Below are 22,589 nucleotides of genomic sequence, written 5' to 3' on the forward strand. Positions count from 1 at the left end.
TTTATTTTAAAACTTTTATTTCTGCAAAGCCAATCAAGAAGTGTTGAAGGAAAAAGTGTAAAAGTTATCCTTGCATATTTGGGAACAGCAAGCACTTAAGTTTGAGAAAATGAGGGCTTAGGACAGTTGAATCAAAGGCAGTACCCTGCTACTTATTTTTTAAAACGATGTGATATTCCTTCCGAAGCAACATTCCTTCTTCCCTAATAACTACAATATGATACAGTACGCAACAGCTCACTTGAAAGTGCTAGAATCATAGGGTCAAGAATGCCATAAGCCACCCCACTTAACCTTTCCCACTATACAATGTTGTTTTGGTGCTTGAGAAATCAAGCATTTGTGTAGCATTACATTCAACAAAAACAGCTCTCATACTTTGGGTTTAAGATCCTTGTCCCTCCAGTTCCGAAGTTGTGACATCTGACTCTTCATCATTGTAAATATTTTCAGCCTAGAGACAATAACCAAATAAATTCATAGATAAAATTCCCCAAGGGTTTCATACAATAATCTAAAGATAAATTTAAACCTGCTAATCCAGATTTTAGGATTTGCTGTCCATGACATATTTTCAGAGGAATTTACCAGTGTGATTTTTGTACTACACCACCCAGAAAAAGACAGGTAGGCCATTATTCTTAGAAGTTGCCACTGTATGGTCCTGCATACACGTCTAACCTCACATACTCAGTCCTTGTTCACATGAACGTCACTTGGTGATGGTCTTGCTGATTATCCGAGGTGTGGATGACACATCACCACCTTAGGAAGCCATCTATCACTGCACAACCTCAGTCCCCTCTTGGGCCAGTACTCAAACACTTAAGGACCTGTAGATAGCAACAGTGATGCTGAAAGCCCAGGACCCACAGTGCCATGCCAGCAAACACTGGAGCGGATGCTGTGTCTGCATCTGTTTACACAGATTTCTCCTGACCCAGCAGGTGCCACAGGCAGTGGACCAAGTGCCAATACTGAATTCAGGACTTGTCAAATGGGGCTTTATCTTACATTCCAAGAAGTTATAGGTACCTAAACATTTCTATTACAGCACTAGTAAATCTCTTCTTTACAAAACAGGCTTTTGGGAAAAAATAATTTTAGCTTACCATTTGCCATATCTGCATGATGTTATCCTCAGACACTGAGCAGATAACCCAAGGCTCATTGGGGTTCCAACTAAAGTCTGAAATCTTGGCAGTGTGTCCTCCATGAATAAACTGGAAAGGAGGAATGCCTCAGTAAGTATGAGGTCCTGTCTACATGTACTACTACACACAGTTAGCTGCAGATAGGATGCCCCTCCCCAACATTCTTTGGCCTGTGTCCCTGAAAAGAGCTTTCTCCTAACAATGTGGCCAGGTGTGGTGGTGAATGCCCCTAATCTCAGCACTTTAGAGACTGATGCAGGAGGATCTCCTTAAATGTGAGGCCAGCTCTGGCTACATAATGAGTTCCAGGAACAATTTGCACCACTGTGTTGCACAGCTGTTCATGTGTAAGGTAAGCTCTCCTATACTGGGCCCCCTGCACTAGAAGGCACAGGCCTCACTTTCACTCAGTCTGCAGATAAAACACCTTACCCTGGGGTGCCCAACCCCCAGGGCTCCACAGGTCTAAAATCTCTCAGGGACAGAGCTTTACAAAGAAATGCTTGAAGGAGGCAGTTTGATTTCCTACAGGAGGCAACCTTGAGAGCAAGCACTGTACCTTCTACATCTCTGAATAAGAATTCAAAATAACTTCTTTCAAAGGACACAAATATTAACATTATCTAGAACTGGCAAGTCACACTTTCTGATAAATGCTGTCTTGACTCTTTGACAATGAGGTCTCTGTCTTCTGGGCAGAGATTGTATGAAATGTGTGTCTTTGACCTAATCAGTATTTCAATTTGAAAATGTGAGGTAGGCCTGGTTGTGGTGCCAAGTGCTCATGATCCCAGCATTTTGGGAAGCTGAGGCAGCAGGATCAAGTTTGAGGCCAACTTGGGCAACTTGAGACCCAGTCTCAACATAAAATTTAAAAAGGGCTGGGGATGCGACATTGTAGAGTGCTCCTATACTGGAAACTGAGTTGAGGAAACTTTTCAGAGCAGTCCCAAGGGGTATAATCAAAGTATTTAAAGACCACTGCTTTGGAATGTACACAGCAATCATTGTAACAAGATCCATAAAAGAAACACATCAGGGGCTGGAAGAAGAGAACATAAGAAGGTGATAGATTTTTTTTTAACAGGAAAAAATGTAGAACTGACTTGAGATGGTTGTACAATTCTGCGTAATTACTGAATTGTAAACTTAATATGAATTGTACTGTATGTGAATATCATACTAAAGCTTTAAAATAAGTGAAAACAGCTGGACAAAAGCCAGGAGCAATGTGTTTTCTAGGAAATATAATAAAACTGCTTCACAAGCAGACTTCTCAGAGTCAGTCAGTCACTGTAGAATAAAAGCGCATATCTCAGTTACTGAGAAATCCTCCTGTCTCAGCTGTACTGAGGCCCATTCCAATTCTACCACTTGCTGCCTGGAAGCAGCCGGTAAGGAGTACAAGGGCCTGGATAGGGCAGTGGTGGTGAACCTCTGGCACGCATGCTGCAAAACGTTATTTAGATCTTTGAAAACTCCTAAAAAGTTCGCTGTCACTGGCTTAGGAGCTTCACACAGTAGGGCCCAGCATCTTGCTGGCTTAGTCATAGGGCCTCTGCTTTTTATGACTGTGGGCAAAGTATATGTTAACCAAAAATAAGCAGTGCTAGAAGAGCTAAAAAAAAAAAACCTATGCTAAAAGCAACGAGTGACCAACTGCCTAAGACTAGGAGATGAATGTTTACTTCAGAGCAAGAACAAAGAGCCACTGCTAAGTTTGGCAATGCTTCATAAAAGAGTGCCCTGAACTTACAGCAGGTTACTACCAATTATCCACCCTGTTAGAAGGTGTGAACTACTGTCCAGTGAGTAACAATAGGACTCCTTCCTTCAAATAAAGCATTCAGAATATAGGAAGGCTGAAACCAGTGAGAAATTACTATTCAGTATGTTCCAGGAGCTCAAAGAACTTACTAAAACATTTGTAAAAACTAACTGGGTTTCATGTACTATTTTGAATAAATTTCAGAGCTCAATCACTTAGCAGCAAGACTTCCACTCTGAAGCCATTTCTGAGAGCTAGAATAGAAGGTTCTGACTCATCCCTGTGCTAAGTGGCTTGGTGACAAAGAGCCCACCCTGCATGTAGCACCTCCTCTCCCAGAGCACCTACCAGGAGTTCTGGAGGCCCATCTTCTGCATCCTCAGCTGACTGTTCTTCTCCAATTTTGCTAGTAACAAAGAATAGAATGCTTTCATTATTGCAAATTCTCACAGCAAGAGTACACACTACACTAGCATCATCCAGAAAGTTCACCCTAAAGCACAGGCACACACCCGAGTGCAACTTCTTGCTAGGATGGTTGCTTTCTGCAAACAGGTGAGTGCTATTCATAATTATAACTGCAGAACGAACTGTTCATAATACCCACTAACACAAAATTTCTCCCACATTTTCAGCTGAGCGTGGTAGTGGTGCACGCCTGTAATCTCAGCATGCAGGAAGACAAAGTAGGAGGATTATTGCAAGTTTGAGGCCAACATGGACTACACCCTGTGACCCTATCTCAACCCCACCCCACCCCCAATGTACATGCCAACGAACATGTAGCCTCTATATTCCTAAAGCCTTTGCATTCCAGGGGTGAAGTACAACCACACAGCATATTCTCAATCTGTCTATATATGAAAACAAAACAATTTTAACTGTGGAATATATTAAGCCAAAGCAGTATGTTTTTAGTGTTGAGGACTAAACCCAGGGCCTGATGCATGTCAGGCAAATGCTACATACAACCCCTAAATAAAAGGTTTTTAGGGAGTTTTCTCTTAAAAATTTCAGTTTGTAAGTCAAAATACAGTCACTTGAGTTTTTCCCCTTCCCATAAAACAATTTAGTCCACGTCAAGGGAGTACAAACTAAGCAACTTTATCAATGGCTCTAAAGGTTCAAAGCAGACTCAAATTCTTAGAATAGTAGCTCTGAAGCCAAAGGACTTAGTTTTCAGTCTGGCCAAGAACTTGTCATCCTTCAGCCTCAGCCTCCCAAGTGCTGGGGTTACAGATATATACCACCACTCCTAGATTTAGGGAATCACTGGGGATTGAATCCAGTGTTGTTTCAAGGAATTTCATCTCCCATTCCTTTTGGTTTTTTGATGCAAGGTCTCACTAAATCAGAGTTGCCCAGCATGGGCTTGAACTTGCAATCTTCCTGCTTCAGGCTCCCAGAGGGCTAGAATTACAGGCATGCGCTGGCTCTTCTACATGCTGAGAAAAACTACAGTGAGCCCCCAGAGAACACAAAGGTCACAGCATGGGTTGCCTCTGTCTTCTTTACAAAGGAGTCCTGGCGTACACAAGCTCTGAGAGCTCACACATGTAGAATGAATGGATAAATCACAGGAGAGCAAATGGTACAGAACCTGAGCAGGAGCAGTGCTGCAGATGTGCAGCGAGAGCCTCCAAGACAAAAGCAGCTGACATCAATTCTTTTCTACAGCAAGTTTTTGAACTATACAACTATCTGGGTGCATGTGCACACACACTCTCCTGTCTACTGACAAACATCTCAACAGAGAAATTGATTTTATGGTCCATTTGCTGCCTCACCCCTATTTTATAGAACAAAAACTCTTTAGAAAGGTAGTTGAAATTTTGTTGCTTTTCATATTAGGGTTATTGAAGTGGGAGTAACAAAGTGCTTTTCTAGTTTATGCACTATTATATAACTTACTACATTAGCATACCATTCACAAAATATCTTGTCTCCAGATCTTAAATTACCTCAAATCCCACACGTTCAGGCGACGATCGGTACCACTTGAAGCCAGAATAGTTTCGTTATGTGGAGACCAGTGGACCTAGCAACAAATATTCTAAGAATGTACGTAAAGCACCCCTAACCCTCAGTTTGTGCTGCTGTTCTAACCCATGTTATTTTTATCTTTTACTAGCTCCATCTTGGCCCAGAGGCCCAAGTCTCCTGTTCCCCACTTTGAAATGCTCTTGGAGAGCCCAATCTCCAGCCTCCCCACTGGAAGTTCCATTCCCCAGTATACCAAGGAACTCAGCCAGGGCTCCCAATAAACTGAGCTCAACAGCCATCCCATGCAAGTTGACTTCTTAAGCTAGTACTATCTTTTCTTCTAGTTTTGAACTAAGAGCCTCTTAAAAAGCTCCAACTTGTTTCCTCTACTTTACTTAAACCAGAAGGAGCTTTATTAAAAACAAAAAGCCCACATCCATTATCAACATACAAGAAAAAACTTTAAAGTTTACCTATGCCAATTACGCCAGGCATATAAAAAGAAGTGTCACATACCTGGAAAATCTCATCCTTATGAGACTCGAAGGTATGAAGTTTTAATTTTAAGTTACGTAGGTCCCACAAAGCTACCGTCTGAAGGAAAAAACAAATGAATTCATTTCTATGCTTTACATAAAATCTTTTAAATACCCGGTTAAAGTATAAACTATTGGGTTTCATAAACACTAATTATGCAAAAGCTTCGGACACCTTATCCGCAGAGCCCGTTGCTAGAATGAATTCGCTGTAGGGATTGAAGGAGAGGCAGTTGACCTCGGCAGTATGCGCATCCACCAAGTGGCTCGGCTTTGAGGTGGTGTTGGACCTGGTGTCCCATCTGAAACAGAGGTATGAGGTGCATAGCACTCAAGGAGGACTCTGAGGCCCCCAAACTTTGTACACACTTATTGCTAGGCCAACCCTTCCCACTCCGCTCCACTGCCCCCTTCAGACACCAATCACACAGAGTTGGCAATCTGGACCTTACTACTAAATGACATCTTTTAATGCTTCAGGTAACTATCACTTATTACTTCTGGTTCTTCATACAGATGCTTAACCATTCCAAGATACACAAAATAGAGGCTATCTCTAACAGAGAAAAATGTAGCAAAACCCAATACCTACAACTAGCCCTGTCAAGTTCAGTATTTTGCCACATTTGTCTCAGCATTTCTTTTGGAGACAAGAAATGGCTTAAGTGGCTAAATTCACCTAGCTCCACATCCCAATGGAATCACTCTTGATCGCAATTCTGCCGTTTGCCACTACCACTCATTTTCCTTCACATGTGTACAGCTGTTTTTCTTTTACAAAAGTTTATCCATATAGCAGTTTCACATAAAATGGCTACTACATAGTTTATTGTATGTCTACTATACCTCACCTAAAGCTTTTTATGCTCTAAAAAAGCAATCAAATCAGTCTAGCACAATTACTGATGCTTATTCAAACCACCCATCAAAACCCCACCAAACTCTCCTCCATACATCATGAGTTTCTGATCATCAGCGACTGATCCAAACAAGGACTCATGCAGCAGATGCCAGGCCACATCCTCTACAACAGCTGAGTGGCCAGTAAAGATGGCTTTAGCATCCACAATTTTGCCTTCCTTTGGTCCTGCATTTATATCCCACAGGCAGACAGTCTGAGGAGAAAAAAAAAAGAGGTAAAGGCTGTAAGACAGTGTATCTTAAAGACAAACTTCTTATCTAGTATCTTCATTAAAAGTAAAGCTAGGTAAAAATTAGAAACACACAGAGAAAAAATACAAGCAGAAGACTGTGGGTGCAGCCTCCATGATGGAAGATGCAGAAGGGACGGAAACTATACTGGGGAAGACAGAGTATGGTAGTAGGTAAAAGGACACTGGCTTTTACTTGCTATCTATGCACAAACAGTTGATGACACAAATCACAGAGCCAGCAGCTTAACAGCTACTGCCCAGCAATGCACATCCCAAAACTAGACACTGGGCTGGGAAGGCTGATAGTGAAAATAAAAACCTGCCTTAAAAAATAAAAGCCCCCTGGATAAGTCTGACTTCCTGGTAGGAACTACCAGACATGAAGGCAGCATGGCAGTGGGATGACCCTATGCCAGAACACCCACCCCTGCTCTGCTCTAGAGGTCAAAGGTTAGGCCCCCAGACCTATCTCCATGGTGCACTATCCCAGTATCAGCGGAGCCAAGAAGAGATCACGACCTTCTCAGGCCTCAGAGATCACAGCAGCCTACAGATTATGAGGCTTTATGTTTAAGGTTCTCTTGTGACATCTCATCACAACGAATTAAGAGCAAAGTCTTAAGTTTTAAGTAAGCTATTGAGCAAAGATTCTCAGTAGTATAAAAGAAATAATTCATTTTGAGGTTTGTTGACAATAATTGTAATCTCACTGGAATTAGCCCCAGTGCACGTGCTCATGCTCTCTCTCTCCCCCTCCCTCCCTCCCATTTGAGACAGGGTCCGTTATGCAGTTCAGGCTGGCTCTGAGCTCACTTTGCAGCTCCAGCTGGTCTAGAACTTACAATTACCCTCTTGCTTCAGCTTCCTGAGTGGATAGGATTACAGGTATGCACCACAATGCCTGGCTAATCCCTTATCTTTTTAAATCACTTAGCCTCCTGTGTGGTACTGGAAGGATCGATCACACACGCTAGACAAGTGTTCTACAACTATATTTTACCCCTAGCCCCTTAAACCAATTTCCTGTATGATGATGTTACTGCTACAAATTTACTTCTCAGGAATATCTATTTTCCAAGAAACATTTTTTTTTTGGTGGTACCAGGGGTTGAACTCAAGGATGCTCTACCACTGAGCTATACCCTAACCCTTTGTAATTTCTGAGACACAGCCTTGCTAAATTGCCCAGGATGGACCTGAACTGTGATCCTTTTCCTTCAGCATTCTAAACAGCTGGGATTATAGGTGTGTAACACACCTAGATGAGCAACAAAAACTTTTAGATACAAGTGGCTCTTATGTTACTCACACATCCTGACATGCAATTTACATGCAATGAGAACAGTGTGCAGGGCTCCCAATTTCTACCCCCACTCCTGCTAAGGCCAGAGCCAGAGAAGCTCAGCACTGTGCGTGACCCTCAGAATTCTTCGATGTTGTGATGTCTTCAGAAAGACCTGGTTAAGCAGGTTACTGGGTCGAGCCCACTGTTCCTATCTCACAGGAAGCAGAGTCTTGTCTCTGTGCCTCTGGCAGCTGAGCTCCAAGTTTGTGACAGCAGCCCCATGAGTGGCCTCCAACCTTGAATCCTTAAAGAGCGACCAGGAAGAGCTGTTCTGATGGTGTGGGAAGGATGAAATCCTCACCGGTCTGCTTTGGTTTGTGGATCTGCCCTCTTCTTTCAGGGAGTGTGCAAAGCCTTGCTCTCCAGCCATCACAGCAGCCTGTGAGCTCCCCCCTGTTGTCCTTCTGAATTCCTTTCCCACTAATTCAGAGTTGGTTTTGGCTGTGTGCAACTAGAGAATCTTGACTGAGGCATTTATTTTTATTTTTAATTCATTTATTTTTTTGCCGAACCTGAGATTGAACTCAGGCCCATGCACTTGCCAGGGAAGAGCTTATTCCACTGAGCCATCTCCCTGGCCCCCTACTGAGGCATTTATTCATTTTGGATATTCAAAACACTTAACAGCCATGGCCATCAACAAAGACAGAAGGCCATATACTAGGTCCAGGAATATACTAAGTTAAAAGGCAAGCAATCTGCTCCCGTGAAGCAGGCATGAAGTGAAACTGTGGTCAAGGTATATGAGCATTCAGAAGGCCCAAAAGTGTTCCTTTTTTCCTAGAATCATATCAAATGCCTTTCCCTTATAGTAAGGGATGCACAAGAGGATACAGGACTGTTGGCAGTGAGAATGGTATTCTGATGTGCAATGAATGAATCAAACTGATTTCAAATTGTGTGGTACTTTAAACTGTTAATGTTTTATAATAAGAGTATCAAGATGATTTAATAGGCCAAAGTCACTTTTCAACAAATGGTGCTAGGAAAACTAGATTATCACATGCAAAAGAATGAAGTGCAACCCCATCTCAAAGCATAAACAGAAATTTACCCAAAATAGATGAAAGACCTAAATCTAAGACAAAATTCCAAAATTCTTGGAATACAAATGAACACCTTAGTGACACTGGATTATGCAATAGCTTCTTAGATACAAAACCAAAATGCAAGTGAAAAAATTTAGAACATTAATTGGACAAAATTTTTTAAAAACTGTATTTCAAAGAACACTATTGCAGGGGCCGGGGTTCGATCCCTGGGCCTGCCATGCCAGCCCTGCCCCCGGAACGTGCTGAGGTCGCAACTGAGACTGGGCATGGTGGCACGCGCCTGTAATCCCAGCTCTTGGGAGGTTGTAAACAGGTGGATCACTACGAGTCCGATTTAGTAGTGAGACCCTGAACACCCTATAGACTGTTCCCTAAAAAAATACAAAAAGAAACCCAAACCAAAAACCCCCAAAGAACACTATCATGGGACTCAGGAGACAGCTCAGTGGTCTAAGTGTCTCCCTGGGGAGAGCAAGGACCCGAGTTCAATCCCTGCTATGGCATGCCATGCCAGTCCCTAAACTGGGTGTGGTGATGCACATTTGTAATCCCAGTATTGGGAAGGTGTAGACAGAAGGATCACTACAAGTTTGAATGGTGTAGTTAGACCCTGTAGCCAATAAAAAAACAAAACAAAAAAACCACCAAAAATGGGAGAAACTCTGGAAATCACATCTGACAAAAGATTTGTATCTAGAGCACATAAAGAATTTTTGCAATTCAATATAACGACAATAAAGCCAGCTGGGCATAGTGATGCACACTTATCCCCGCTACTTTGGAGGCTGAGGCAGAAGGATCACAAACTAAAGGCCAGCTTTACCACAGACCGCAAAAGAGAGAAAAGACAGTATTTTAAAAAATGGACAAAGGCTTTGAAAACATATTTCAACAAAGAATGTATAAAAATGACCAATAAACACAAGAAAAGATGCTGATCATCATCATCAGGTAAGAAGAAAATGTGAATCAAATCTAGAATGTGTTTGCACTAAGAGGGCTGTAAATGCAAAGGCAAGTGTTGGTAGCATGAACAGAAAAGGGAACACTGAAGACAACTCAAACATCCATTACACTGATAAATGGATAAGCAAACTGTGGTAGATATACTGAAATACTACAAGAAAGGAGAAATGTTACTTGAAAACATGTGAAAACCAGACAGAAAAGGCCACACAGTGTATGACTCTACTTGTATGTGAAATACCTAGAACAGTAGTAGACAGAAAATAAAATTATTGGTTCCTAGGAGCTATGGTAAGGGACAAGGAAGGACTGCTTCACCGGTACACAATTTCCTTTTGGGGTATTTGATGGAAATAAGTCCAGGTTTATAGGTAATGGTTGTGGAACTTTGAACACAGTAAAATCCATTCAGTTGTACACTTTAAAAAGTACAGTAGTCTAGTTTTATAAATGCTTTATAATTTCCATTATAAGGGTATTGAGATCCTCTTTAAAATAGGAGATCTTTTGCCCATTATCCCTCCATCCCAAGAATGCTTCGAGTTTTGTGAGGAGCTTGAGGGTATAACTAGTAGAGCAGTTGCCTAGCACATCAGACCCCAGGCTTGACCCCTAGCACTACAAAAATAGTGTTATTTTTTTTTCAGACAAGGTTTCACTATACAGTTCAGGCTGAACTCAGTGATCCTCCCGCCTCAGCCTCTTGAATGTTACAATCCAAGGTATGCACCACGCACCCAACTTAAGCGTTAATTTTTTTTTTTTAAAAATGAAACAAATCTTTGTGAAAACCTAAGACTCCAACAGAGCAGTCTGAAAAAAACCACTGCTCTAAAACCTGGGAAAATGTTATCACAAATCATCAACAGAGTTATCTTAGAAAACTGTTCATCTATATAGTGCTCCTTAGTGCAGAGCTGTCCTGTGACACTTTAATTCTCAGTATATGAGCAGATTAGGAAGAACACATTTCTCACATGGTCGTCGGATGCACTTAGGAGATGTCCACTCAAATTAGAATTCCAGGAAAGACCATAGCCTTCCTTTTGGTGACCTCTTAACCTAAGATCAGGATTACATTCTCCACTTGGGTCTAAGGAGAAAAGAAATACATTAACTACTAAGTTATTATATTGTTTATCAGAACTGGTGAAAACAAATCCTCACTCTTTCACTGAGTGAGCTTAACAGAAATCCACATGAAATAAGGACTTATTCTGGTACACAATCACCTTTGAAAAGCTATTTTTTTCTGCTTCATTTTAAATACTTGATGCAAACTGTGCTTCAGGACCACTAAATGCCTGTTTCTTTAGAAAATCTAGTACTATTTCCACCACAGAAACACTGAAACTAGCTACCTGAAAATATATACAGTGGCAACCCACCCCCAACCCCTGATCAATTTTCAGAAGAACTCCTAGCACAGCAGGTTGGGCCACTCTTGCATGTCTTAAAGGTAGCCTGCAACCATCAATGACCCTTGACCAAACTGAGAACGTGACCTCTGGAAGGTTCCTGTCACTGTCTCATGAAACTGTGTATGCCCAAAGCAGCAAGGTGTGCTCTAGCAACTTGTCAAGACTTGCAGGACTGTTCAGCAAGAATCAAGATGCATCTGGCTTCACTGCTAGGGTCGTTTCATTAGTGTGGCCTGTCACAGCACAGGATGTACCCATGTGACCAGACCTCCAAGAAAAACCCAGACCCTAGCACTCACAAAGCCTTCTCTGGGCACATGCTGCTATTTGCTGCTAGCAAAACAGCACATGTCCTTGTGTCCCTGGAGAGGAAAGACTTGCAGGCCTGGCCTGAATTCTCGGGACTACATCTGCTGTGTGTCTTTCTCCTGCTTTTGTTCTGGCTCCTTTGCTATAATAACCCTCAGCTGTAAGGATATTCTGTTGCTGGCTCTTTTGGACAAATCACCTGAAAATAGTTATGTGAATCCTTAAACTATTTTTAAACCTTACAGTCTATTTTGAATAAGAATGGTTTAAGTACTAGGCTGCCTTTATTACTACATACCTGGTTTAGCAGGATGTTTTGTGTAGTCAAAAACCAACACATCAGAAGATGGTGTTTTTGTAGCAATGATGTGAGGATTTTGTGGCATGTAACGGGCACGATTCACTTCTCCTTCATGATTGATTTTAATTTCACATTCAATTTTTCCTGTTACAGAACCAAAGCCACCAAATTCTAATGCGAGGAAAAAAGAAACACATACTTTAGATTGAAATTTAAATGCCACTTAACTTACCAGATTTTATCCTAACAGAATGCAATATAAATTTTTTTTTTCAGAACCAGGAATTGAACTCAGGCCCTGGTACTTGCCAGGGAAGCACTTATTCCACTGAGCCATCTCCCCGGCCCCTATAAATTTATGATAGACAAAAAAACCCTCCGAGACCCCAAACACCATAGTGGTCTATTTGCCACTTGGAATTTATTTTCAAAGCCCACTTACATTAGAAAATACTGGTAGCTACCTTATGTAAGTGGATTCACTTCCACCTTGCACTTAAATAAAAATTGGCCTCTTTCAGTTGTAAAGATACAGTTATTCACAAACAATTTCAAACCACATAATAAAGAGAACAATACTTTTAGCTCAAATCCAACTCATCTGGCATGGTTGTTACATCAAAACAACAAAGATTAAGGCCAGGTATTTAGCTGAGTAGCACAGTGCCTGACTAGCATGAGGTCCCGAGTTCGACTCCTGATATCCCTTAAAACAAAAACAAAGCAAAGATTTACTCTCACAAATACAAACAGTCCTTAAGTCTAAAGTCAGAAAACATTGTCAAACAAAACCCATGATGACTAACACCTACCTTTGCCTAAGATACACGCATGCATGCGCACACAAACACAGGTCTTGCTGGCATACTTGGTCCAGCTGCTTATGTAAGGTTAAAATCAGGGGATTAACCTCTCCATCTGGTAGGTAAATAAGGCTGTAGTGTTACAGCCAGGAATGAGGCCTTGAAAAATTGAAGTTTCATAAAAAGAAAGATAACTTCTGAAAAGCAGCAAGCTATCAGCAAAAAAATACAAATACAGACGATTAAGCAGATACTATATAGTAAATATTTTCTTTTTTGTGCTTATAAAAACTTGAATAGTCTTGCTGACGCTCAGAAAAGTTATCAGACTTCACAACGTAATTGTGTTATTTCTTACTTATAATGCTGCTTTGCACATTCCTTTTTAGCTTACCCTATGTCTTGGGTCAGGGACCACTAATTCAAATGCCTAATGGAGCCAGGCAGGTAGTAAAATAAAGTGGCCTCTGCTGAGCATGGTGGCACCCGCCTGTAATTGCAGCACTTGGGGGGCTGACACAGGAGGTTCGTCCTGAGTTCAAGGCTACCATGGGCTACATAGTGAGACCCTGTCTTAAAAAACAAAACAAAATAAACCCAATCCAACCCAAAACAGTGGCCTGAAGAAAACACACAGGAAAAAAAAGGAAACCATTTCTTAGTGCTATCCAGTTCTCACTATCTGGGAAGGATTAATGAGCACTGGCTCCTGCATCTTAGTATCAGCATCTCTAGCCATTCTCTGTAGCAAACATAACTATTTCAGTGTGGCTAGAGCTCCTCCACCCACGACCCTCACAGCCATATATAAAGCACCCATTTCCCTCTCAACCTTTCCATTTTGTCCAAGAAAGTATGGCTCAACCTTCCTGACTACCCCTCCAGCTGTAGCCCAAGGAGGACCCTGCCAGTAGTCGGGAGGAGGGTGATCCAGCAGGATCACAAGACTCCATGAGTTTGAGACCAGCTTAGGCAACATAGTGAGACTCCACCTCTAAAAAAGTTAAAATTAAAAATAAAATTTAAAAAGCTAGGCTTCCAAGTACAACTTACTGTGAACACAGCACTTTTCAAATTCAAAAACTATCTGGCCATAGCTGGGAGTGGTGGTACACACCCGTAATGCCATTATTTGGGAGGCTGAGGAAGGTGGACTGCTATGAGTTCCAGGCTACAGTGAGTTCAAGGCCAGCCTGAACTACATAATGAGACCCAGTATCAAAAAATAAAGTTCCGACAGGTATGGTGATACATACATGTAATTGCAGCATTCATTAGGCTGAGTCAGGACAATCACTGTGATTTTGAGGACAGCCTGGGCTACATAGTGAGTTCAAGGCTTGGCTGAATTATACAGTGATACCTTGTCTCAAAACAAAAAACCCCAAAACAAACAAAACCCTAAATAAGCTGAGCATTTACACTGATGACAACAATATACAATATAAGAACCACTGTCTAAATATCTACCCATTTTTGTTTGAAATTGTGTATCATTTCTAATGTCTTATCTTTCTATGTTCTTTAGAAATCCTCTAAAATAAAGTATCCCCTTTCTTCTAAAAAACATAAACCAAACTGAGGCCACGAAGGAGTCATTTACCTGGGAGGTCTGGTGGCTTAGGCTTTGTATATCTGAGGTATACCTCCAAGGGACATCAGGACCATTACTGACTCCTGGCACAATATGGGAACACGGACCTCAGAATGTTCTTTGTCACTGATGGACTGATGCTTCTGTGGGACACACCTGGAGCAACGGACCATGCTGTACCCAACTGGCAGGGTCACTCTGCACAAATATCAAGATTGATTGTGTGCACCTGCTTTCATTACTGGCGTCCTGTGCTTTTACTGTCATGGCTGCCTGCCAGCAGCCCATGCCTCAGTAACCAGTCTCCAGGAGAACCTCAGACCCTATGAGCCGCAGGGCCTCTCCCAGGTGGCAATTCTACATGTCCCTACAGCTTGCTGCCAGACCTCCTGCACATCTTGTTCCTGCTGCACTTGTTCTGTTTTCTTTATGATAACAAACCTTAGCTGGGATGTATAATTTGCTACTGAGTGTTTTGAGTCATTCTAGTGAAACTTGCAATGGTCATGGGGATACCAAAACAGGAGCACTGGCATTTATAATATCCACTACCCACCAGTCGTGACAGCACATGCCTGTAACCCCAGCACTCAGAAGACCGAGGCAGAAGGATGGATCACTTCTGAGTTCAAGGCCAGCAAAGCTGGAAAGTGAGTTTAAGACCAGCCTGAACTGCATAGTGAAACCTGTCTCAAAGACAAAAAACAAAAATCCAAAATCCTACCATTCAGTATGTATCTCCTGAGTTTTCTCTATGCATACACCAACGCATACTACTTTTACCAAAACACTGTAATTATACATACCAGTTATTAAGTTACTCTATCTTGGACGCCTTCATATCAGCATATATACATTTTCTCCTTATTAACTGATACACAGTATTTCAAACATACCACAATGTGTTCAACCAATTCCCTAAAAAACAACATCTGGGTAAGCTAGATTGATCCTAATTTTTCAATCCTACAAATAATACGAAATCCTTGCACATGTGAGTAGTTCTGTAGAATAAAGTTCTAAAAGCTACATTGCTGAGCCGAAAGCTAACAGTTCAAATTTTTAGTAGCACATACTTTTTAAAAGAGACATGTTTCCTGATACTCATGCTGGAATACACGCAATACCTACCACCCTTGTCACTGTCACAGTGGGAAGCGTCGAACTGCGCATCATCATTGGGAATATGGACTCGAGCAACCACCAGATGATTCTGCTCATCAGATGTATGAGTTCCCAGCACCAGCCAATGAAGAGCATAATCTTTTCCTTCCGGTCTGTGTAAGACATAAAATCTTCAATTGCTGACAAACTCAGTCTAGTTCCCTCATGTACGTTAAATTTTTTAAACAAATATATGCTGAGCACCAACTACCTGATCCCCCTCTTATCAAACTCTACCATCCCCATGAGTGCAAAAGTGAGGAAATATTCTAACTACAATACATAGAAGGCTTGCTTCTCACCTAAAAGCCATTCTTCCCTGCCTCAATTATCACTGTGAATATACCTTTTCTAGAGCAGCATTCTAAAAAGTAAATGCAAATGTTCACAAAGGGACATGGACCACCACCAATCCTGTTACTTACATATCTTGACTTCCCACCTAAAACATATCTTCTATCTTCTACCTATATCCTCACTTTAATATACTCGATGTTTTGATTTCTCAATGAGAAGCAACAAGGTAGAATGGAAAGGGCTGAGTCAGGTAAACTGGTTTTAAAACCTTCCTCAAACTAAAATTAGGTATATGCAATTGCTTATATCACAACCACCCTGGTGTATCAGTTCCTTCACTTAAAAAGAAGCAAAAAACAGCTCTTAAGTATAAATGGCGTAACACAGAACATCTTGTGTTTGTGATGCCTCAAGTTTATGAAATGTGCAATCAGTTTTAGCATGGGGCTATTACCTTGTTCTGCTGAAATGTACCCTGAAACTGAAGAGCTTGCCAATGCCTCTTGGCACTCTGCAGCAATCGGCTAATTTTTGCACTGGTATCTATCCATAATGCTTTTCCTAGAACAGCAATTCTCACTGTGCTCCAGGTCCCACCCTCTACCTCTTAAGTCAGGCTAATCATTGGCTCCCAAGCTCCATTTATACAAAGGGTCATTTTTTTTTGAGACAGGTTCTCGCCATAAAGTTCAGGCTAGCTTTGAACTCACTATGTGGCACAGGCTGGCCTCAAACTCCCAGTGATTCTCTTGCCTCAGCCTCCCCAGTGCTGGGATTACAGGTGTACATGTGACACAGTGCCCAGCAAGAAACTATTTTTTTAAAGGCGTTTGAGAGTTTACTTTTAAGCCATGTAATTTACTAATAAGTACAAAATGAAGGATTGACATCATAAAAAAGAATGTATAAATCCAAAAGCAAAACAGATAACCCACAGGGCATGCTGGTACATGCCTGTAATCCGAGCACTCAAGGCTGAAGCAGGAGGAATGGCCATGAGTTTGAGGCCAGCCTGCATTACAATCAGGTGAAGGCCAGTCTGAATTGCCTAGCTTCACGGGTCTTAGTTGATACATGCACAGTGGGTAACTATCAAGAAAACTAATTCCACTTTAAGTAGGGTGTGGTGGCAAATGCCTACAATCCCAGTACTCGGAAAGCTGAAGCAGGTGGAATGAGCAGGAGTTCAAGGCCAGCCTGCAACACATACTTCAAGGCCAATCAACTACATAGCAAGACCCTGTCTCAAAAACAAAAGAAAAGAAAATTAACTTTAAGGTATAAAGGAAGACTTAGGGCCAGCTAAATAGCTCAGCAGATTAAAGCCAGACACAGGGGTCAGGGATTACATCCCTGGGCCTGCTGTGTTGGCCCCGCCTGGGGGCATGCTGAGAGGTGGGGGTGCTGCTGAGAGGACTGGGCATGGTGGCACCAGCACACCTGTAATCCCAGCTCTTGGGAGGCTGTAAACAGGCAGATCACTATGAGTCTGATCTAGTAGTGAGACCCTGAACACCCAGTAGATCCTTCCCCAAAATACACACACACACACACAAAGGGAAGACTTAAAGTAAAACGTTTGCAAGAGTAGTGCCTTAAAATGAAAAGGAATTTCAATTTATCTGAAGAAACAAAAAAGCAGGAGCATGGTACTTTAAAGGAGGCATCATAGGAACAATTTTAGGGCTGACATAAGTAACTTGTGAGGGAGATACAAAACCACAAGAAGTGACTTCTTGTGGGGTTAAGCAGAAAAATTAAAACCAACAAGGTAAAAACGACAGGTAGGCTTATAGGACCTTTCTCAGAAGCACTTTCCTAAGTGCACCGGAGGATCTTAAAAATTCCTCTAGTCTCAAAGTCAGCAATTTCAGTTTCTCCCAGATTATCACACAGGATTTATTACTACAAATCTTGTCACCTCCATCATTAAGTCAAAGCCTGCTTTTCTAAACTAATCAGCATTATTTTCCTCCAACACTGGACACACCTAAAGACTGTAGAACCACGAATGGTGAAAGAGCCAATCCCTCTTCAATGCCAGCATCCTTTGATCCAGTAATTCCACTGCCATGAAAGTCACCCCATCACAAAATAGGCTCTACTACAAGAATATCTGCAGCCATACTGTTTACAGTAGCAAAAGGATGAAAACCTAATATCCATCAATAAAGAACTGGTTAAATTAACTATATCCACAAATAGCATTCTATGGAGTCCTTAAAAAGAAGTATATGTGTCAGCATGCTGATAAAAAAAAATTTCAACAAATACTCTCACCAAAAATCCAGGTGAACCACTAGTGGCTATTAAAAAAAAGATTAATAGCTAGGCATTTCTACATGCTGGTGAGGGAGGGATGTGGAAGGGGAAATTTTTTTCACTCTATACACTTTCGTATAGCTTGAATCTGAAAAACTACAAAGCTTTTTCTGTAGAGAACTAGTGTCAATATATGTAAGAAATTATCTAATGGATGAATTATGAACTAACAACTAGTTTATAAAACTTCTAAAAGCCAAATCAATTATTTGGACAATTACCTAACTTGATTTAAGTACACCTCAAAGTCCAAGTACTCTTTAGCTTGTTTAATATGGGCAGAAGGGCCTAAGAAGTGGAGAAGGGTCCATTCCTCAAAGCTCCAGGTCATAGAACAGCCAACAGTTGGACACTATTCTGTATCTGGGGATAAAACACAATCACAGTCCCTTCATATCCAAATGCAACCCTGAAAAGTGCTACACAGCAGTTTTTAATATCCAAGAATGCATGCTGCTTGGCATTTTCTTACATTCTCTAGCCACTGAACATCCCACAACTTGATCCCACAACTTTTCTGTACATAAAATTCCACAATATGTAATTTAATTAAACTCACCTAAGTTTGTAGGATTTAATACAAAATCAACCTATCTGGGGTAAGAGGAATATACAGAAAACAAGTTGAACATCCCTAACCCCAAAATACGAAATATGGGAAACTTGCTGAAGGCTGACATGATGCCTCAAGTGGAAAACTCTACACCTGACCTCATGTGGCTGGGTGCAATTAAAACACAGAAACACTAAAAATACTGTATATACTTACTTTCAGGTCATGTTTAAAGGTATGTATGAAACACATAAATTTCATGTTTAGACTTTGGTACCATCCCCAAGATAGTTCATTAAGTTTATGTAAATACTCCCCCAATCCAAAATCCAAACTCTTTAGGGTTCCAAGAACCTCAGATAAAGGATAATGCGCCTATATCATTTTAAAAACAAATACAAGATAATTATAAGCAACGTTTAAAGAAAACTTCAGCAAGTAGCTTTAATTGAAATCCAAAAGAAACTTATTTGAATCTTTATACATTATCCCTGAAGAGGAAGTAGTGGAAAAACCAGCACCAGTCACCACTGTGCTCTTATGCTATACAAGGCATTTACCATGAGATCTTATTTAATTCCCTCAAATGTAGACAGACAGTTCTACCAGTATCTCCACTTAACACAGAACAGACAACCCCAGCATAGAAACCACATAACTTACCCTAGCTTGCAAAGCTAGTAAGCAGGGGCAGGACTCAAAACCAGGTCTCTGACCTTAAAGCTCCTGTTCTCTTTTCTAATACTACAGTAAGTAAAAAAGATTCAAAATATTAATACATTTTAAACCTGCTTAATAGGAAGACAAAAAGATGCAAATGCACACAAAGCTCCAAGCCAGAACCCGAAAGCCCTAGAGTATAGGATGATAGCCAATCTATTTTTAAATCTGTTCTCAAGTGGTTGAAAAAGTCCATGCCTACAGCTGGGGTCACAACTCGGTGGTAGAGCACTTGAGACCCTGAATTTGACCCACCACACTAAAAAAACACGAGGTCTAAAAGTCTCCAATATTTCGCTCTTTGAGATTAGTCCTACACTTGTACATTTCCATACTTTTTTCCCCAAACCTCAACAAAAGCCCCTCTCTAGGGGGCCTGCCCATTAGCTCAGTTGTTTAAGTGCCTGCTTAAACAAATCAGTCAGGCTCAAGATGCTCTGGTTCGAACCCAGTTTCTCACAGGAAACCAGAAATGCCCTCAAGGACTCTTCAGGCCACCAAACAGAAAGAAAAAGAACTTCTGCCATTAAAAAAGGGGGGGGGCAGGGAGACGGCTCAGGGCAATAAGCGTGGAATAAGCGCTTCTCTGGCAAGCGCAAATGCCTGAGTTCAATCCCCGGTTCCGTCAAAAAAAAAAAAGCCCCTCTCTATAAAATACTCAAGTATGGTTATCTAGCCATTATGAAAATTATTTTACTTGAGACTACCTTACCTATTTTTATAATTTACGGCAAAATCCTCTTTCCATATTGAGTTTGATTTAATCCTCATCTAAATTCACAACATACAACAATAAACTTTTAAAGTACACAGCCAGGTGTGGTGGAACACATATATAATTTCAGGAGTAGGGAGGTGGAAGCACGGTTGCCAACAGTTCCAGACCAATCTGAACTGCATAGCAAGACCATGTCTCGTCAGGGAGATGGCTCAGTAGAGTAAGTGCTTCCCTGGCAAGCGCTGGGCTGAGTAAAACTGCCTCATTCCTAAAGGGGGCCAGGGAGATGGCTCAGTAGCATAAGTGCTTCCCTGGCAAGCGCATGGGCCAGAGTTCAATCCCCGGTTACACTTACACACACACACACACACACACACACACACAGAGACCAGGTCTCAGACAAAAACAGTTCCCCCTTTACTACATAATATACATAGACATTTTCCTACTAAAAAAAGTTCAACCCTTGAAGAGAGGTAGTTTTAAAACATTCTTTTATTTATTTGGTACAGGGTCTCAATAAGCAGCCTATACTCAGTGATCCTCCTGCCTCAGCCTCCCCAGTGCTGGGATTACAGGCATGCTCCACCATGCCGGGTTTCAGACTATGCGGGCTAGCACAGCATGCTGTACCAGGGATCAAACTGAGTCTGCATTTGCTAGGCAGGTGCTTAGACCGGTGAGCTATCTCTCCAGCCCCTAAGAAAGATAGTCTTAATGCAGGTGCTGCTTTAATTTTGGAGCCAAATGGTCTGGGTTGGTAAAGTCCAAGTGAGTACACTGTTTCTAAGCCCCTGCAACAATTACTAGCTGTGTGATCTTGTGTACAGTACTGCACTTTAACTCCCTTCTTCAGCCACAAATCAGTAATAAATACCTATAACACAGTACTGTTATGGGGGCTCAAATAAGACACAAATCTCACAACTGTCAGGTGTCACTCTAAGTACTCAGCAAATGTCAGGCATTATAACCAAAGAAATTTCAAAACTGCTCGAAAAGAACATGCAGGAAAAGTAACAGCAGTGTCAAACTATATTTCATACTGTAAGAGCGGTGGCAAACCTTTTAGAGCTTTCAACAGTAGCAAACACCTGGCTGCAGCACGTGTGCTACAGGTTCACTACCACTGCTATAAACCAGTAACGCCTTTTCTCTGGTCAGCTGCTTCCAAATTCTTTTCCTCTTTGCCATTTGTTAAAATGTATTCCCATCTTGGATGTTAGTTACAGGAATGTTTCCTTCGCAAAAATTCATTATGCCACACATTTAAAATTTAGTATGTATACCATTTTTCAATACGGTAAAAGAAAGGCCTCAGTTTGAGGTCTAGAGACATAATGATCTACGCTTTCATCCAAGTAATGTCAAATATATTCAGTATTTTCTACAATCATTAAATCCCACAGCAGATTCTCCCCTTTACATTGTTAGAAAGCATCTTACAAATCACTTAAGTTTTGAAAATAAAAACCACCTGCCAACTCATCCAAGGGCGGATTCCTTGCTTATATTCTTAAGCATTAAATGCCAAAACTAGGAAATTCAAAATGATGGTTAAATTTATGGAAAATAAAAGTTGCCCAAAACCCTTACTTAGTTACTTCAGGAAGCCACTGAACGGTAAGACTGGGCCACTGAAGAGCATGGGTCATAACCAGGTCGTACAGAAACGGCGTGTTCTTCTTCCAGATTTTATATTCTTCATTGATGACTCGCTCTTCCACAGTATCTTCAAACACTGAAATTTGGAGAAAGCCCACACGATAAAAGGGTGAAAAGGATCCAAGGCAGAATCTGTACACACTGGCTGTCATCTCGATAGCCACACCTAACCTACTCTTTCCTTTTACTTATCTGTAACGTGGAGTCAAACTACTCTTCCAGAACGTGAAGAGAACGCTAAGACCAGGAAGCTTATTTTCTCCACTTTCGAGATCAATACCGCTCCCACGCATACCGAATTGGGTCATTAACTGCACGGACATCGAGACTGCTTCGCCTGGTACAGCTGTTCGCACCTGTTCTGGGATGAAGACTTGTGCGGACGGAGGGTCCACGACCCACGCGGGAAGGCAGGTCCACGTGCAGCCGCAACCCCGAGGCCCGCTCCCTCCCTCCCCCGCCCGGAGAGGCCCTGGCGCCCACGACGCCCACGTCGGCAGCCATAGGCCAGCGGGCCTCAGAGCCCCCGGACAAGGGCCGCGACCCCGAAGCTGGCGCCGAGCACGCGCAGAGCGAGCCGCCACGCTAGCTTCTCGGCTGTGACGGCCTCCGCTCAGGGCCCGGGTCGCCCGGGGGAGCGGAGCCGCGGAGGAGGCTGAGGGGCTCGTCCTCGGCCCCGCGCCCAGCTCTGCAAGAGCTCCCAGGCTTCCGCGCCGCGGGCCCGTCCGGCGCAGGCCCCACGAGGCGCGCGCCCAGGCTCGCGC

At 42.0% G+C, this 22,589-nt stretch overlaps 1 protein-coding gene across 3 annotated transcripts in view; it reads right to left on the reverse strand.

Annotated features, from left to right (window-relative positions):
* Rbbp7 (RB binding protein 7, chromatin remodeling factor) overlaps positions 1-22,589 on the reverse strand; it is a 23,028-nt gene continuing 439 nt past the window's right edge. Inside the window, exons 1-12 of one of the 3 annotated variants that reach the window (XM_004635081.2) lie at positions 22,182-22,344; positions 21,757-21,901; positions 15,518-15,663; positions 11,987-12,160; positions 10,936-11,051; positions 6,396-6,556; positions 5,617-5,743; positions 5,422-5,499; positions 4,884-4,960; positions 3,271-3,328; positions 1,113-1,223; positions 1-454 (exon numbers count right to left, since the gene is read on the reverse strand). In XM_004635081.2, the coding sequence (XP_004635138.1) occupies positions 386-454; positions 1,113-1,223; positions 3,271-3,328; positions 4,884-4,960; positions 5,422-5,499; positions 5,617-5,743; positions 6,396-6,556; positions 10,936-11,051; positions 11,987-12,160; positions 15,518-15,663; positions 21,757-21,901; positions 22,182-22,329 (1,410 nt within the window). In that variant the 5' untranslated portion in view covers positions 22,330-22,344 and the 3' untranslated portion in view covers positions 1-385. The other 2 variants (XM_023719570.1, XM_023719571.1) reach the window with 2 other exon arrangements.

The sequence above is a fragment of the Octodon degus genome, unplaced genomic scaffold (genome assembly GCF_000260255.1).
Source record: "Octodon degus isolate 3935 unplaced genomic scaffold, OctDeg1.0 scaffold00069, whole genome shotgun sequence".
In the NCBI taxonomy this organism is placed as follows: domain Eukaryota; kingdom Metazoa; phylum Chordata; class Mammalia; order Rodentia; family Octodontidae; genus Octodon; species Octodon degus.